The sequence below is a fragment of the Hypanus sabinus genome, unplaced genomic scaffold (assembly GCF_030144855.1).
Source record: "Hypanus sabinus isolate sHypSab1 unplaced genomic scaffold, sHypSab1.hap1 scaffold_671, whole genome shotgun sequence".
NCBI lineage: Eukaryota > Metazoa > Chordata > Chondrichthyes > Myliobatiformes > Dasyatidae > Hypanus > Hypanus sabinus.
The window spans coordinates 52,501-71,257 of NW_026781525.1; the positions used below are offsets into that span (position 1 = coordinate 52,501).

Below are 18,757 nucleotides of genomic sequence, written 5' to 3' on the forward strand. Positions count from 1 at the left end.
AAGTCAAGTCAAGTCACTTTTATATTGCCATTTCGACCATTACTGTTGATACAGTACATAGTAAAAATGAGTCGTTTTTCAGGACCACGGTGTTACATGACACGTTACAAAAACTAGACTGAACTACATAAAAAAAACAACAGAGGAAAAGAAGAAAAACACACAACAACTACACTAAACTACACACCTATCTGGGACTGCATAAAGTTCACAAAACAGTGCAGACATTACACTAAATAATATACGTGACAATAGGGCAGTAAGGTGTCATGCCAGGCTCTGGGTATTGAGGAGTCTGATAGCTTGGGGGAAGAAACTGTTACATAGTCTGGCCGTGAGAGCCTGAATGCTTCGGAGCCTTTTCCCAGATGGCAGGAGGGAGAAGAGATTGTTTGAGGGGTGCATGGATCCTTTATAATGCTGCTGGCTTTACGGATGCAGCGTGTAGTGTAAATATCCATGATGGCGGGAAGAGAGACCCCGATGGTCTTCTCAGCTGACCTCACTATACGCTGCAGGGTGTTGCGATCTAAAATAGTGCAATTTCCGAACCAGGCAGTGATGCAGCTGCTCAGGATGCTCTCAATACAACCCCTGTAGAATGTGATGAGGATGGGGGGTGTTGGAGATGGACTTTTCTCAGCCTTGGCAGAAAGTGGAGACACTGCTGGGCTTTCTTTGCTATGGAGCTGGTGTTGAGGGACCAGGTGAGATTCTCTGCTGGATGAACACCAAGAAATTTGTTTTGTTCACATTCAGAGCCAGGCTGCTGGCTCTGCACGTCCATTAGCTGCTGCACCTCCTCTCTGTAAGCTGACTCGTCGTTCTTGCTGTGTCTTGCAGCACAGTCGTGGGTCAGCAGAGTGAACAGCAGTGGACTGTGCACACAGCCGTAGGGGGACTCCGTGCTCAGTGTGATGGTGTTGGAGATGGAGAATTAATCCAATTTTGTATCTGGAGGCAGGTTCGAGACACGGTTTTTTTGTTTGTTGAGTTGGGTGAGAGCGGTGGAGACGAGGGATATCTGAGTTCAAGCCTACATTTACCTTTTTATATTCACAGAGCCAGAGTTTACAATCTCCGACCTCCTGGCAGAGGGGGAGGAATATCGACTGTACCAACTGACAAAGTTCTACAGGGACAGACTCAAACAAGCAATTGAAGAAAAGGTTGAGAGACTGGGTTGGATGTTGGCAAAGGAGGGACATTTCAGTAGAGAAGAAAATGAGGTGAGTGCAGTTCGTGTATTGTCACTGATCTGCTGGTATCAGGGGGAATTGTGATCAACATTTATCTCCTGCATGTTTTAGGAGATCGACCTGGGAATGGAGACATTGAGCTCTGACTTGTCTCTCGCAGATCTGGTTTCAGTTTTTAAGGTGGGGAGCACTGGGAACTGCAGGTTTAGCATCACCTTTTCCTGTATCACCTGCTGTATTTATCAGTGTGAAGTAAGAGCAGTGGCTGCATATCTGGACTTCCAAAAGGCATTCGGTGTGAAACATTTCAAATCTTGGCTGAACCGTCGGGTAGCTTCACCTCATCTCATTAATCCAGGATGAGTATTAAACTGTCAATTGGGTCAACCGGCTTCACTGTGGTACCTGAGGGAGGGAAACCAGCTAACCACAGCTTGTCTTGGTTCCGTGAGATCCCAAACAATGTGTGGCTGACTTGTCATAGTCACAGCAAAGCATAGTACAGAAACAGGCCTTTTGGCCCATCTATTCCATGCCAGACTACAGAATCTACTTATTCCCACTGACCTGCACCGGGTGATGGCGCTCTATACGCTCATTTCGCAAACATCTACTCAGAATTCTCTTAACCACTTGCACTACTTGCCCTGCTAGCTAGTTTTGCACTCTCACCACCCTCTGAGTAAACCGGTTTCACCTTTGTACCCTTTGAACTTCTCACCTTTCACCCTTTAGTGATAACCTCTTGTTGTAGTACCTCTTTACCTCAGTACAAAATGCCTGCTTGCATTTATCCTACCTATGTCCCAATGTAATTGTGTACACTTCTATCAAATCTCCGCTCAATCTTTCATGTTCCAATGAATAAAGTCCTAATCAGTTCACTCTCTTCTTATAACTTAGGTCTTCCAGTCCAGGTAACATCCTTGTAATGTTTTTTTTTCTGTACTCTTTCAAACTTATTTCCATCTGTCCTGCAGTTAGGTGTGCAGAACTGCACATAATATCCAGATGAGGCCTCTCCAACGTCTTATATAACATCATATCGTACACGATATTTTCATTTACCAAGGTTAATGCACTAACAAACTTTCTTTCAGAGCCTAGCAACATTTGCTGCCACTTTCAATGGCTTATGTCCCTGTATTCCCGATCACTTTGTTCTACCAGTCTCTCAGTAAGATCTACCCTGATCGGTCCATCCAAAGTGCAACATCTTGCACCTGTCTGCATTAAATTGCATTGGCCCCTTTTAAGTCCATTCTCCAGTTGGTCCAGACCTCACTGAAAGCTCGTGTAATCTTCCTCTTTGTCAACTGCTCCTTCCCAATGTTGGAGTCATCAGCAAATGTGCTGATGCTCTTAACCGTAATTTCATCCAGATCATTGATATAGATGACAAACAACAACAGGCACAGCACCAATCCCCGTGACACTGCACGAGATACAGGCGCCAAACAGAAATGCAACAGTCTATAGTTACACTCTGGATTCTTTCCAAAAAGTTAGTGTCTAATCCAGTTTACTACTTTATCTTGAATGCGAAGCAACTGAATCTTCTAGACTGACCTCCTATACGGGACCTTGACAAATACCGTGCTGAAGTCCATGTAGACAATATCCACAACCTTGCCTTCATCAACTTTCCTGGTAACTTCCGTGAAATACTCCGAGATTGATTGGATGTGAAAGATCACGCACAAAGCTGATATCTCATGACCACAAACATCAATAGTTTGATCTGAAAGGGCGGAAGAAAGCACAAAACATAAAATAAATCTGGTGACTTGCTGATATCCCATGATCCCAAAAAATCAACAGGTTGTCCTGAAAGGGAAGAAGATCAATAGGATTTCCTGAAAGGGAAAGGGCAAACAAAAAGAACTGCTAACTTGCTGAATATCTGACTAATGAGAGACAGGGACACACCATTTCAGGTCACTCTCTTTGGAGCTCAAAAACAATGATTGTCTTGTCCTAGATCTGACCTATTCAGCCATGAGTGGTATTAGAAAATCAAGTGTGTTACACCCGTGAGTAACTCTGTTCTCGTTGGGATTCATTGGCTCTGTCTGTAATGAATCACACAGGCATTATCCAAAGGCAAGAGATAATCTGTAAATATGATGCTGATCTATAAATTCATCATATAACCATATAACAATCACAGCATGGAAACAGGCCATCTCGGCCCTCCTAGTCCGTGCCGAACTCTTAATCTCACCTAGTCCCACCTACCCGCACTCAGCCCATAACCCTCCACTCCTTTCCTGTCCATATACCTATCCAACTTTACCTTAAATGACACAACTGAACTGGCCTCTACTACTTCTACTGGAAGCTCATTCCACACAGCTATCACTCTTTGAGTAAAGAAATACCCCCTCGTTTCCCTTAAATTTCTGCCCCCTAACTCTCAAATCATGTCCTCTCGTTTGAATCTCCTCTACTCTCAATGGAAACAGCCTATTCACGTCAACTCTATCTATCCCTCTCAAAATTTTAAATACCTCAATCAAATCCCCCCCCCCCCAACCTTCTACGCTCCAATGAATAGAGACCTAACTTGTTCAACCTTTCTCTGTAACTTAAGTGCTGAAACCCAGGTAACATCCTAGTAAATCGTCTCTGCACTCTCTCTAATTTATTGATCTCTTTCCTATAATTCGCTGACCAGAACTGCACACAATATTCTAAAATTAGCCTTACCAATACCTTGTACAATTTTAAAATTACATCCCAACTTCTGTACTCAATGCTTTGATTTATAAAGGCTAGCGTTCCAAAAGCCTTCTTGACCACCATATCTACATGAGACTCCACCTTCAGGGAACTATGCACTGTTATTCCTAGATCTCTCTGTTCCTCTGCATTCCTCAATGCCCTACCATTTACCTTGTATGTTCTGTTTGGATTATTCCTGCCAAAATGTAGAACCTCACACTTCTCAGCATTAAACTCCATCTGCCAACGTTCAGCCCATTCTTCTAACCGGCATAAATCTCCCTGCAAGCTTTGAAAACCCACCTCATTATCCACAACACCTCCTACCATAGTATCATCGGCATACTTACTAATCCAATTTACCACCCCATCATTCAGATCATTTATGTATATTACAAACCACATTGGGCCCAAAACAGATCCCTGCTAGTCACCGGCCTCCATCCCGATATATCCACCACTACTCTCTGGCATCTCCCATCTAGCCACTGTTGAATCCATTTTATTACTCAGCATTAGTACCTAACGACTGAACCTTCTTAACCAACCTTCCATGTGGAACTTTGTCAAAGGCTTTGCTGAAGTCCATATAGACTACATCCACTGCCTTACCCTCGTCAACATTCCTCGTAACTTCTTCAAAAACTCAGTAAGGCTTGTCAAACATGACCTTCCACTCACAAATCCATGCTGGCTACTCCTAATCAGATCCTGTCTATCCAGATAATTATTAATACTATCTCTAAGAATACTTTCCATTAATTTACCCACCACTGATGTCAAACTGACAGGTCTATAATTGCTAGGCTTACTTCTAGAACCCTTTTTAAACAATGGAACCACATGAGCAATACGCCAATCCTCCGGCACAATCCACGTTTCTAATGACATCTTAAAGATCTCAGTCAGAGCTCCTGCTATCTCTACACTTCCCTCAAGGTCCTGGGGAATATCCTGTCAGGACCCAGAGATTTATCCACTTTTAAATTTCTTAAAAGCGCCAGTACTTCCACCTCTTTAATTGTCATAGGTTCCATAACTTCCCTACTTGTTTCCCACACCTTACACAATTCAATATCCTTCTCCTTAGTGAATACCGAAGAGAAGAAATCGTTCAAAATCTCTCCCATCTCTCTCGGCTCCACACATAACTGACCACTCTGATTCTCTAAGGGGCCAATTTCATCCCTCACTATCCTCTTGCTGTTAGTATAACTGTAGAAACCTTTCGGATTTACTGTCACCTTATTTGCCAAACCAACCTCGTATCTTCTTTTAGCTTTTCTAATCTCTTTCTTAAGATTCCTTTTACATTCTTTATATTCCTCGAGCAATTCCTTTACTCCATGCTGCCTATATCTATTGTAGACATCCCTCTTTTTCCAAACCAAATTTCTAATATCGCTTGAAAACCATGGTGCTTTCAAACCTTTAACCTTTCCTTTCAACCTAACAGGAACATAAAGATTCTGTACCCTCATAATTACACCCTTAAATGACATCCATTTCTCTATTACATCCTTCCCATAAAACAACTTGACCCAATCCACTCTCTCTAAATCCCTTCGCATCTCCTCAAAGTTAGCCTTTCTCCAATCAAAAATCTCAACTCTAGGTCCTGTCCTGTCCTTCTCCATAATTATATTGAAGCTAATGCTATTGTGATCACTGGACCTGAAGTGCTCCCCAACGCATACATCTGTCAGCTGACCTATCGCATTCCCTAACAGGAGATCCAACACTGCCCCATCTCTAGTCGGTAATTCTATGTATTGTTGCAAACAACTATCCTGCACACATTTCACAAACTCTAAACCATCCAGCCCTTTAACAGAATGAGCTTCCCAGTCTACGTGTGGAAAATTAAAATCTCCCACAATCACCACCTTGTGTTTACTACAAATATCTGCAATCTCCTTACACATTTGCTCTTCCAATTCACGCTCCCCCTTAGGTCCTATAATACACTCCTATCAGTGTTACTACACCTTTCCCATTCCTCAATTCCACCCAAATAGTCTCCCTAGAAGAGCTCTCTAATCTATCCATCCAAAGCACCGCCATAAGATTTTCTCGGACAAGCAATGCAACACCTCCTCCTCTGGCCCCTCCTACTCTATCACACCTGAAGCAACTAAATCCAGGAATATCATCTGGAGACGTCTGCTTTACTGGTTAAATCTCTTTTACAACGGTAACTCATCAGACCTGGTCGCAGTGAAACTGAAGGATTATTTTACAGTGCAGTGGACCATCAGGGAATTATGATGATTTATTTCAGTGCAGCACAGTACGGGCACTTTGGCCCACAATGTTGTGCTTCCCCTTAAACCCTGCCTCTCTTATTTCTCAGAACAATGTCCTAAGCCCATCCATATTCTGTTACCTTAATTCCAACATCGGTGTATGTTGCTTGAAGACTAGTCAACGTTTTGTTCATAATTCCTGAGTTAATCAGGAAACCCATGCCTGCATTCAGGAAGTCATTACCATTTTACGGTATGAGCGCCAGGCAGTAACCATCTCCATTATAAGATAGCCGCACTGATACTGAATCTTCTTTTGTCTTTACACATCATGAGACCATAAGGCATCAGAGCACAATTGGCCATTAGGCCCATCGATTCTGCTCCGCCATGACATCATGGGTGATGTACTATCCCTCTCAACCCCATTCTCCTGCCTTCTCCCAGTGAACTTTGCTGACCAGACTAGTCAAGAAGATACCAGCCTCTGTTTTAAATATACTCAATGACCTGGTCTCCGCAGCTGTCAGTTCCAATGGATTCTGCAGTTTCACTACTCCTCGGCTAAATATTATCATCATTTCTGTTCCAAATGGACGTCCCTCTAATCTGAGGCTGTTTCGTCTGGTTCTAGACACCCCCACGTAAAACAACATCTCCACATCCTCTCAATGTCTTTCGATATTCCACAGGTTACAATTAGATTCCCCCTCATCCTTCCACACTCCAGCCAGTACAGGTGCATCCAGGATCCATTCCCATCTGGTTTAATATCACTGGTTCTGTTCGTTTAGATTCCTCTCTGGATTTTTCACGATGCCATCACATATTTTCTCTGATCAGGGGATCAAAATATGCGAGTGCGGTCTGGCCAGTGCTTGTTCTTATATTCTGATCCTCTCGAAATGAATGCTAGCTTTGTGTTTGCCTTTCCGAACTCAGAATCAAACTGCACGGAATCCTGCACCGGGTCTCCAGAGACTCTTTACAACTCCGATTTCTGAATTTTCTCCCAGATTCAAAAATAGTCTACGTCTTCATTATTTCTGCTTAAGTATATGGCCACGTACCTCACTACACTACATTCCAATTGCCACTGATGTGTCCATTTCTTCATAGGTCCATGTTCTCCCGCGAAATCCCTGCTTCCTCAACACGTCCCCTCCCTCCCCATATCTTCGTAACACCTACAATAATGGCCATAAAGCCTACAAATCATTGACATAACGGAAAAATAAACTGTCCCAAAACCAACCACTGCAGAACACCACTGGTCACCAACATTCGACCAGAGAAAGCCCTATTTGTTCCCATTCTGTGCTTCCTGGCAGTCAGACAAATCTGTCTGGAGAAAATCTTGGATCCTCTATCCATGCCAGTGTCTTTCTTGTCCTACTGTCGGCCCTTGTTAAACGGCATCATGTGGGACACCTGGTCAAAGGTCCTCGGGAAGTCCAAGTAAACAACTTGCACTGACTCTCTGTTGTCGACCCAGCATGCTGTTCTCTCAAAAAATTCCAACAGTTCTGTCAGGCAGGATTCCCTTCCATGGATGTTGGTCTTTTTCTTATCATGTGCATCCAAATACCCCGAAACCTTATCCTCAATTATCGACTGCTGACATCTTCCCAAACGCTGATCAGACTAACTGGCCTATAGTTTGAAATGATCAGTCCTCCGGAACCATTCCAAAATCTACTGATTCTTGAGAGATCATTACTAATGTCTCCACAATCTCTTCCGCCTCCTCTTTCAGAAGCAATCGGGTGAGTTGATCTGGACTCATCTATCTTCAGAACTTTCAGCTTACCAAGCGCCTTCTCCGCAATAATTGCAAATACACTCACTTCTGCCAGCTGACATTCTCAAATATCTGGCACGTTCTAGTGTTTTTACAGTGAGGACTGACGCAAAATGCCGACCAATATCTTCCGGCATTTCCTTGTCCCCTGACAGTACCTCTCCACAGTCATTTTCCGGTGGTCCAATATCCACTCTCCTCTATTTCAATCTTCATATATCAGACGTACATTTAGGTAAGCTATTTTACATCATTCTCTAGCCTGCCTTCCTATTAAATATTTTCTCTATTTACGGCTTTTGAATTGCCTTCTGTTGGTCTGTAGAAACATCCCAGTCCTCCAGCTTTCTACTATATTTTGTAATACCCTGTGCTGTTTCCTTTGCTTTTCTGCTGCTTTGACTACCTCGTCAGCCATGGTTAATCATCCTCTCTTTAGAATTGTGATCATTTGTCCTGCACCTTCTGAATTGCTCCATGAAACTTCAGCCATTCCTGCTCTGCCATTGTCCCTGTTAGTGTCATTTCCGAATTTATTATTGCCCAGCTCCTCTCTCATGCCGAGGTAATTCCTTTATTCTCGTGTAGCACTGATACCTCTAACTTTACCTTCTCCCTTTCAACCTGCTGGCTGAGGTTTGCTATTTTATGATCACTGCCTCTTAAGGGTTTATTTAGCTGAAGCTCCCTAATCAAATCTGGTTCAATACACAACACAGAATCCAGATCTGCCTTTCCTATAGTGGGCTCAACCATAGGCTTCTCTCAAAAGCCATCTCATAGGCATTCTATAAATTTCCTCACTTGGGATTCAGCACCGACCTGATTTTCCAAAGCTACCTGAATATTGAAATTCCCTGTGAAAATTTTAGCATTGACCATTTTCCATGCTCTTCTCTCCCCCGTTGTAATTTGTAGCCCACATCCTGGCTACTGTTAACATGCCTGTATATAATTTCCATCAGGGTCATTGTACCTACGCAGTTTCTTAACATCCACATCGTCTAATCCGACATCACCTCTTTCTCAGGACTTTTCATTTTTTAATGATAGCAGCTTCAACCCAACACTTTCACCTACCTGCGTATCCTTTCGACTCAATATTTATCCTTGGATTTAAGCACCCAACTATAAACTTTTGTCAGCCACGATTCTGTGATGCCCACCATCCACTTGTTTTTGCTCTCTCTCTCCCCTCTCTCCCGTTCTTGTTGTCACATCTTGTTGATATAATGCTGCACATTGACAGATCAAGGAAATTAATCACATTGCATCTACTGCAGGGTGTCAGTAAATCCTTATTCTTACACAATATTGATTTAGAATTTCCTTCAGTTACTGTTTCTCTGTTAATGACTGAACCCAGAGGATGAGGCAGCAGCCCAGTGACTGCATCTGTTCTGAAGCTACTGGTGCCATGAACAGATACTTTCCTGCACATTCTCCATGTCTGTCTGTCTGCTCCACAATAAGTCCATTGTTTCCTTTTCTAGAAAGTCACTGAGCTGACAGAGAAGGGAAACCGGGCAGAGAGTTCCAGACTCTTCCTCAGTCTGGTGAATGGCAAAGGCTCCCGGGCCCGGAGGGCGATGTGGGAATCCTTTCTGATGTGGAGGACTGAGTTACCGAAGTTGGACAGAATACTGAGGGAAATACAGGAACTCGGTATGTTAAAACCACGCTCTGAACACAAAGGCACATTGAGATAAACATTTTAGTTATTTTAATTATTTTAGCTCTGTTCCCATGGATTTTTTTTTCATATTTAAACAGGTCCTGATCCACAAGAATACATGAACATCGGCCAAGGTTTATCTGAATTACCCCCTCAGCTGATAGGTGAGTGATCAAATGCCACATCTCAAGTGTTAGTCTGTGACTTGGCAAAGCCTGGGAATCAAAGATCGCCATTAATCATTCACTGATCTCTGGATTTTAGTAACAGTTCAACGAGTGTCTCTTTGCAGCCTGAATATTCTACAATATACTTTTCTATTAATCCAGCTGTTGGTTCTGCTGAAGCCTTCACTCCAGGTCCTCACGCTCTGGGAATCCCAACACACCCCAGGCAGGCTCCTGATACACTGTATGACCCAGTCCAGGTGACTTTTCTATCTTCAGACCTTTCATCTTCCAAGCCCCTTTTCCTTTGTAATAGGCCTACACGCAATTCTGTTCACTGATGTTCTTTACCTTTTGGAATTCTGCCAGTGCCTTGGACAGAGTTTGTCTGGCATTTCCTTTGCACCCGTTACTGCAACTACAACAGCAGTTTCTAGTGGTCCGATATCGACCCTCTCCCATTTTCCACTCTTTATATATCCGGGAAAGAAAGGAAAAATACTTTGGTATCCTTTCTTATATTATTGACCATTTCCTTGCATTTCCTGCACATTCATGTATAACTAGAAGCATCTATAACATAGTTGCCTCCGACATGACCCCAGTCACTAGACTCTAGACACTAGAATACTACAGCACAGTACAGGCTCTTCCGCCCTGAATGTTGTGCCGACCCATGTATTCCTTTAAAAAGGGTACTAAACCCACACTAAACCGTGACCCTCTATTTTTCTTTTATCCATGAGTCTGTCCAAGAGGTTCTTAAATACCCTTAATGTTTTAGCCACCACCATCCCTGGCACGTTGTTCCAGGCACCCACAACCCTTTGTAAAAAACTTACCCCTGATGTCTCCCCTAAACTTCCCTCCCTTAACTTTGTACATATGCCCTCTAGTGTTTGCTATTGGTGCCCTGGGAAACAGGTTCTAGCAATCCACCCCATCTATGCCTCTCATAATTCTTTAGACCTCTATCAAGTGCCCTCTCATCCTTCTACGCTCCAAAGAGAAAAGTCCCAGCTCTGCTAACCTTGCTTCACATGACTTGTTCTCCAAACCAGGCGACATCCTGGTAAATCTCCTCTGCACCCTCTCCATAGCTTCCACATCCTTCCTATAATGAGTTGACCGGAATTGAACACAATACTCTAAGTGTGGTCTCACCAGAGATTTGTAGATTTGTAACTTGGCCTCTCTACTCTTGAACTCAATCCCCCTATTAATGAAGCCTGGCATCCCATAGGAGTTCTTAACTATCCTATCAACCCTTGCAACGACCTTAAGGGATGTATGGATTTGAACCCCAATGTCCCTCTGTTCATTCACACTCTTAAGTAACCAACGATTAAACTTGTACTCAGCTTTCTGGTTTGTCCTTCCAAAATGCATCACCTCACACTTATCCGGATTGAACCCCATCTGCCACTTTTCCGCCCAAATCTGCACCCTGTCTATATCCTCTTGTAACCTTCAACAACCAGCTCCATCCACAACTCCTCCAATCTTCATGTCATCCACAAGTTCACTCACCCATTCTTCCACCTCTACATCCAGGTCATTTATAAAAATCACAAATAGCAGGGGTCCCAGGACAGATCCCTGCGGCACTCCACTAGTCACCGACCTCCAGGCAGAATACTTTCCTTCCACTACTAAACTCTGCTTTCTTCCAATTATTTATTATTTATCCAAACAGCCAAGGTTCCAATTATCCAGTGCCTCATGATTTTCTGGATGAGTCTCTCGTAAGGGACCTTGTTAAATGCCTTGCTAAAATCCATCTGGAGCACATATTACACCGTACCTTCATCAATTGCTACTTATTACCTCGTCAAAAAACTCAATTAGCGTGAGGCACGATGTTCCCTTCACAAAGCCATGTTGACCCAGACAGTAAATTCCAGGCATCCACAACTCTGTTAGAAAACTACCCACAATTGCTGTAAATTTACCCCATCTCACCTTAACCAAATGCCCTCTGGTATTAGACACCAGTCATATGAAAACAAAAACAACAAGCAAAATACAGGCTATCGACCCAGACTTATATCTCTCAAACTTGTACACCTCAGTCAGATCTCTATTCTAACTCCAGAATAAACAAACCAAGTTTATCAAAACTCTACTTGTAGCACATGTCACCGAATCCAGGCAACATCCTGATGAACCCATTCTGCACCCTCTCCAATCCTTCCAAGAGCTGGACAATCAGAAGAGAACACAATACTCCAGATGCTCCCTAAAACCATAAGACCTAGTAGCAGAATTAAGCCATTCGGCTCAGTGAATTTGCTCTTCAATTCCTCTCCACCCCATTATCCCAGTAAACGTGGACACTCTTCCTAATCAGGAACATATCGACCTGCATTTTAAATATATCCAATGAAGTGTCTTCCTCAGCCGTCTATGACAATAATTTCACAGATTCACCACCCGCCAGCCAAGACATTTCTCCCAGTTTGTCCCCGGCAGCCAGGACAATTCCCCACAGTTCTCAAGCATGTTAATATTCTGTATGAGCCTCCCTTGTGGGACTTTGTCAAACACTCTCACAATATACAAGTAGACAATATCCATGTGTAACTACATGCATCACCTTTGTCACCTCCTGGAGGAAGTCAATCAAGCTGGCAAGACACAAACCCGACTCAAAGCCTTTCTCTTAACCCCAAACCACCTCATACATCCTCTCTGTCACACTCCCATGGGGGAGAACATATAAAAGGCTGAAGGTATGTACCACCAGCCTCAACGACAGCTTTATTCTGCATTTATAAGACTACTAAATGGTCACCTACTATGATATTATTGGCTCTTAATAATAATAAGACAATTTTATATCTAAAATTATAGCATCTTACGTCTTGTAACTAATAACAACTCAGATAACAACTTAGATAACCACAATATACTCACAGGAGAGCAGACAGAATACAGGAATTCTAAACAGATTATGTAATTCTATTTCAAACCCTGTGGAAAGCAGAAAACTTTCACTGTTATATTGTCAATCAGAAAAAAAAATCACATCTGATTCTGTTCCTCGTGTGTTTAAGAGAAGTTCCAAATATATATACAATTCATACAATACTCGTGAAATTTTTACAACTGATGAAGCATTCGCGTAAAATAATCGTCCTAGTAACAACCAGAGAGGAACAACGACCACTATCAAAATAAATGGAGGGATTTTCCAGAGCGACTCACTGAGCCCACTATGGTTTTGTCTCGCTTTAAGCCCACTCATAATTTACTGAAACAGATAAAAATCAGGTATCTAATCAGAAAAAAATATGAATTATACCTTGACACAGCTATACATTGATGATTTGAAATTATTTGCTTGCATCAGTAAAGCTGAAATAAACAATTCAAATAATGGAACTAATTTCCACATATCCAAGCATGAACTTTAGACTAGAAAAGTACAGAACATGATTAAACATAAAGAAAGGTGCAATAGAACCGGTAGAATATCAAACAGAGCATCAGGATACAATGCAACAGAATATGAAACGGATATTTAGGATATCAATAAGCAAAGAAGATAGATCATCGTGTGATAAAGGAAAACCTTCCAACAAAATTTACTTCAAGGCTGAAGAAAATCTGCATTTACTGCAAAGCTGAACAAACTTTGAATTTACATCAAGGATCAAGAAAATCTGCCAAACAGAGCTGAACAGTAAAAATATAACGAAGGTAGTAAACACTCACTGTGCCCATTTTGATGTATAATTTTGATAAAATCTCCTGGTCTGAAACAGATCTGGAAAATATGCAAAAAAATAAGAACTTAGATAACAATTTCTGGAAAATACCATGTGTACTGGAGCGCACTTGGATTGATATGAACGAGGATGATGAATAACAGATCTAAAAAAAAAATGTGACAACAGCCAGATAAAAAATTTCAGGATCAGGGTTAATATCATGGACACGTCGTGAAAATTGTTTTTCTGCTCCAGCAGCACGATTACGATAAAGTGCGGGCAGTGAGTCTGTATTTATGTATACAATTGTGGAAATAGAATTGTATCAGCGTGAATTAATCAGTCTGATGGCCTGGTGGAAGAAGCTGTTCCGGAGCCTGTTGGTCCTGGCTTTTCCGCTGCGGTACCATTTCCCGGATGGCAGCAGCTGGAACAGTTTGTGCTTGGTGTGCCTTCAGTCCAGAATGATCCTTCGGGCACTTTTTACCCCGTCACTGAAATTACCTGAATAGTAGGAAGTTCACACCTACAGGTGCACTGGGCTGTCCGCACCACTCTCTGCAGAGTCCTACGATTGAGAGAAGTACAGTTCCTATGCAAGGCAGTGATGCAGCCAGTGAGGATGCACAAATTGTGCTCATATAGAAAATCGTTAGCATTTAGGAGCCCATCCCAAACGTCCTCAACCATCTGTTTTTCTGTTTTCCTTTTTTTTTGTTCAGACTAGACAATATGCCAGGCAGGATGTTGGAATGCTCCTCTTGCAGGATGTGGGAAGTCAGGGAGACCTCCAGTGTCCCTGACAACGATACCTGCAAGAAGCGCATCCAGCTGCAGCTCCTAACAGACCGTGTTAGGGAACTGGAGCTGGAGCAGGATGACCTCCGTATCATTCGAAAGACTGAGCAGATTATAGATAGTAGCTTCCAGGAGGTAGTTACACCTAAGGAACAGGGCACAGGTAATTGTGTTACCGTCAGGCGAGTGAAGGAGAAAGGGCAGTTAATGCAGAGATCTTCTGTGGCCATTCCCCTCCAAAATAGGTATACCAATTTGGATACTGTTGGGGGGCGGGGGGAGGATGGCTTACCTAGGACAAGCTGTGGCAGCCGGATCTCTCGCACTGAGTCTGGCTCTGTAGTGCAGAACGGAGGGAGGAGGAAGAGGAGAGCGGCAGTGATAGGGGACTCCATAGTCAGGGGTTCAGACTGGAGATACTGTGGTTGTGACAGAGACTCCCGGATGGTATGTTGCCTCCCGGGTGCCATGGTCAGGGATGTCTCTGATCGTCTGCACAGCATTCTGAGGTGGGAGGGTGATCAGCCAGATCGATACCAATGACATAGGTAGAAAGATTCAGGATGTCCTGAAGCGTGAGTACAGAGAGCTTGAAAAACAGGAGATAGAGGGTAGTAATCTCCGGATTGCTGCCTGTGCCACGTGCCAGAGAGGGTAAGAGTGCGATGCTCTGGCAGATGAACACGTGGCTGAGAAACTGGTGTAGGGGGCATGGTTTCAGATTTCTAGATCATCGGGACTTCTTCAGCTACAGGTGGGACGTGTACAAGAGAGACGGGTTACACCTGAACTACAAGGGACCAATATACTTGCAGGGAGGTTTGCTAGTTTTATTGGGGAGGGTTTAAACTAGATGGGAACCAGAGTGCCAGAGTAGGTAGTGGAACGGGGGTAAAAATAAATGTTGTTGGTAGTTCATGCAAAGTCACAAATAGCAAGGTTGTGTGTGTTGGTAATAATCTTCTGAGGTGTGTATATTTCAAAGCGTGGAGTATTGTGGGAAAGGCAGACGAGCTGAGGGCCTGGATTGACACATGGAGTTATGACATCATAGCCATTACTGAAACTTGGCTACAGGAGGGGCAGGACTGGCAGCTCAATGTTCCAGGGTTCCGATGTTTCAGACGTGATAGAGACAGAGGGATGAAGGGTGGGTGATGGCTTTGCTAGTCAGGGAATATATTAAAGCAGTGTTTCGGCAGGACAGATTAGATGGCTTGTCTACTGAGGCCATATGGGTGAAGCTGAGAAACAGGATGGTACGACCACATTAATAGGGTTGTATTATGGGCTACCCAATAGTCAGGGAGAATTGGAGGAGCAAATCTGCAAAGAGATAACAGACATCTGCAGGGGACAGAAATATGTGATTGTAGAGGATTTTAATTTTCCACACATTGATTGGGACACCCATACTGTTAAACGTCTTGATGGGTTAGAGTTTGTAAAATGTGTTCAGAAAAGTTTTCTAAATCAATATATAAATGTACCAGTTAGGGAGGATGCAATATTAGATCTTCTATTTTGAAATGAGTTAAGGCAGGTGACGGAAGTCTGTGTTGGGGAACACTTTCGTTCCAGTGATCATAACGTCATTAGTTTCAACTTGATCATGGATAAAGATAGATCTGGTCCTCGGGTTGACGTTCTAAACCTGAAAAGGGCCAAATTTGAAGAAATGAGAAGGGATCTAATATTCGTAGATTGGGACAGGTTGTTCTCTGGCAAGGATGTGATTGGTAAGTGGGAGACCTTCAAAGGAGAAATTTTGAGAGTGCAGAGTTTGTATGTTCCTGTCAGGGTTAAAGGCAAAATGAATAAGAATAAGGAGCCTTGGCTATCGAGGGATATTGGAACTGTGATAAAGAAGAAGCGAGACGTATAACATGTATAGGCAACACGGAGGAAATAAGATGCTTGAGGAGTATAAAAAGAGTAAGAAAATACTTAAGAAATAAATCAGGAGGGCTAAAAGAGGACATGAGCTTGCTCAGGGTAAAAGATAATTTTAATAACTTCTACAGGTATGTTAAGAGCAAAAGGATAATAAGGGATAAAATTGATCCTCTTGAAGATCAAAGTGGTCGGCTATGTATGGAACCAAAAGAAATGGGAGAGATATTAAATAGGTATTTTGCATCTGTATTTACTAAGGAAACTAGAAAGGAGTCTATGGAAACAAGGCAAACAAGTCGGGAGATCATGGAACTTATACAGATTAAAGAGGAGGAGGTGCTTGCTGTCTTGAGGCAAATCAGAGTAGATAAATCCCCAGTACCTGACAGGGTATTCCATCGGACCTTGAAGGAGACTAATGTTGAAATTGCAGGGGCCCTGGCAAAAATATTTAAAATGTCGATATCCACGGATCGTGTGCCAGGGGATTGGAGGATAGCTCAAGTAGTTCTGTTGTTTAAAAAAGGCTCAAAAAGTAAGCCGTGAAATAATAGGCCAGTAAGTTTGACATCCATAGTAGGTAAATTATTGGACTAAGAGATAGGATCTCCAGGTATTTGGATAGACAGGGACTTATTAAAAAAATGTCTGTATGGCTTTGTGCGTGATGGATCATGTTTAACCAATCTATTAGAATTTATCGAGGAAGTTACCAGGAAAGTGGATGAAAGGAAAGCAGTGGATGTTGTATACATGGACTTCAGTAAGGCCTTTGGCAAGGTCCCGCATGGGAGGTTAGTTAGGAAGATTCAGTCGCTAGGTATACATGGAGAGGTAGTAGATTGGATTAGACATTGGCTCAATGGAAGAAGCCAGAGAATGGTAGTGGAGGATTGCTACTCTGAGTGGAGGCCTGTGACTAGTGATGTGTCACGGGGATCAGTGCTGGATCCATTGTTATTTGTCATCTATCTCAATGATCTGGATGAGAATCTGGCAAATTGGATCAGCAAATTCACTGATGATACAAAGATTGGAAGTGTAGTGGACAGTGAGGAAAGTTTTCAAAGCTTGCAGAGGGATTTGGACCAGTTGGAGGAATGGGCTGAAAAACGGCAGATGGAGTTTAATGCGGACAAGTGTGAGGTATTGCACTTCGGAAGGTATTGCACTTCGGAAGTTAGAACATACAAGGTAAATGGTAGGACACGAGGAGGGCAGTAGAACAGAGGGATCTGGGAGTATAGATACATAATTCCCTAAAAGTGGCGTCATTAGTAGATAGGGTCGTAATGAGAGCTTTTGGTAAATTGGCCTTTATAAATCAAAGTACTGAGTATAAGAGTTGGAATGTAATGGTGAGGTTGTATAAGACATTGGTGAGACCGAATTTGGAGTATTGTATGCAGTTTTGGTCACCTAATTACAGGAATGATATTAATAAGGTTGAAAGAGTGCAGAGAAGGTTTACAAAGATGTTGCCAGGACTTGAGAAACTGAGTTACAGGGAAAGTTTGAATAGGTTAGTACTTTATTCCCTGGCATGTAGAAGAATGAGAGGTGATTTGAGAGAGGTGTATAAAACTATGATGGGTATAGATAGAGGGAATACGAGCAGGCTTTTACCACTGAGGCAAGGGGAGAAAAAAAAAAACAGAGGCCATGGCTTAAGGGTGAAGGGGGGAAAAGTTTAAAGGGAACATTGGGGAAGGTGCTTCTTCACACAGAGAGTGGTGGGAGTGTGCAATGAACTGCCAGATGAAGTTGTGTATGCGGTCTCACTTTTGACATTTAAGAAAAACCTGGACAGGTATATGAATGAGAGGTGTATGGAGGGATATGGGCCAGGTGCAGGTCAGTAGGACTAAGCAGAAAAATGGCTCAGCACAGCCAAGAAGGGCCAAAAGGCCTGTTTCTGTGCTGTAATGTTCTATGGTTCTATCTGAGGTGAAAGAGGTGCTGTTGTGCCTTTTTTCACTACACAATTAATGTGGGCAGACCACGTGAGGTCCTCAGTGATGTGAATGCTGAGGAACTTGAAGCTGTTCACTCTCTCATCCCCAGATCCATTGATGTCAATAGGGGTTGGCCCGTCTCCATTCCTCTTGTCTTTGAAACATTGCATCCAGCTCCTTTGTTTTTGCGACATTGAGGGAGAAGTTGTTTTCTTGTCAACACTGTGTCAGGGTGATGACTTCTTCTGTGTAGGCTGCCTCGTTATTATTTGAGATTTGGCCAATAAATATAGTATCCTCAGCAAATTTAATTAGCAGATTGGAGCTGTGGGTAGCGACACAGTCATGCGCATACAGAGAGTAAAGGAGGGAGCTTAGGACACAGCCCTGAGGGGCTCCTGTGTTGAGGGTCAGAGGGGCAGAGGTGAGGGAGCCCACTCTTACCACTTGCTGGTGATCTGACAGGAAGTCCAGGACCCAGCTGCACACGGCAGGGTGAAGGCCGAGGTCTCTGAGCTTCTTGTCAAGCCTGGAGGGAATGATGGTATTGAATGCTGAACTGTAGTCTAATAACATCATTCTC

At 43.0% G+C, this 18,757-nt stretch overlaps 1 protein-coding gene and 1 long non-coding RNA gene across 4 annotated transcripts in view; one reads left to right on the forward strand and one right to left on the reverse strand.

Moving 5' to 3' along the window:
* The window catches only part of LOC132389829 (NACHT, LRR and PYD domains-containing protein 3-like), a 117,444-nt gene that overhangs the window by 16,114 nt on the left and 82,573 nt on the right, over positions 1-18,757 (forward strand). For both annotated transcript variants that reach the window (XM_059962390.1, XM_059962391.1), the window contains exons 4-6: positions 1,063-1,229; positions 9,464-9,635; positions 9,744-9,809. In XM_059962390.1, the coding sequence (XP_059818373.1) occupies positions 1,063-1,229; positions 9,464-9,635; positions 9,744-9,809 (405 nt within the window). The remainder of the gene's footprint in view (positions 1-1,062; positions 1,230-9,463; positions 9,636-9,743; positions 9,810-18,757) is intronic.
* LOC132389832 (uncharacterized) overlaps positions 10,632-18,757 on the reverse strand; it is a 94,193-nt gene continuing 86,067 nt past the window's right edge. Inside the window, exon 4 of one of the 2 annotated variants that reach the window (XR_009510705.1) lies at positions 10,632-13,065. This is a non-coding gene — a long non-coding RNA (uncharacterized LOC132389832). Of the gene's footprint in view, positions 13,066-13,503; positions 13,582-18,757 lie in introns of those variants that run through there. The other variant, XR_009510704.1, reaches the window with a different exon arrangement.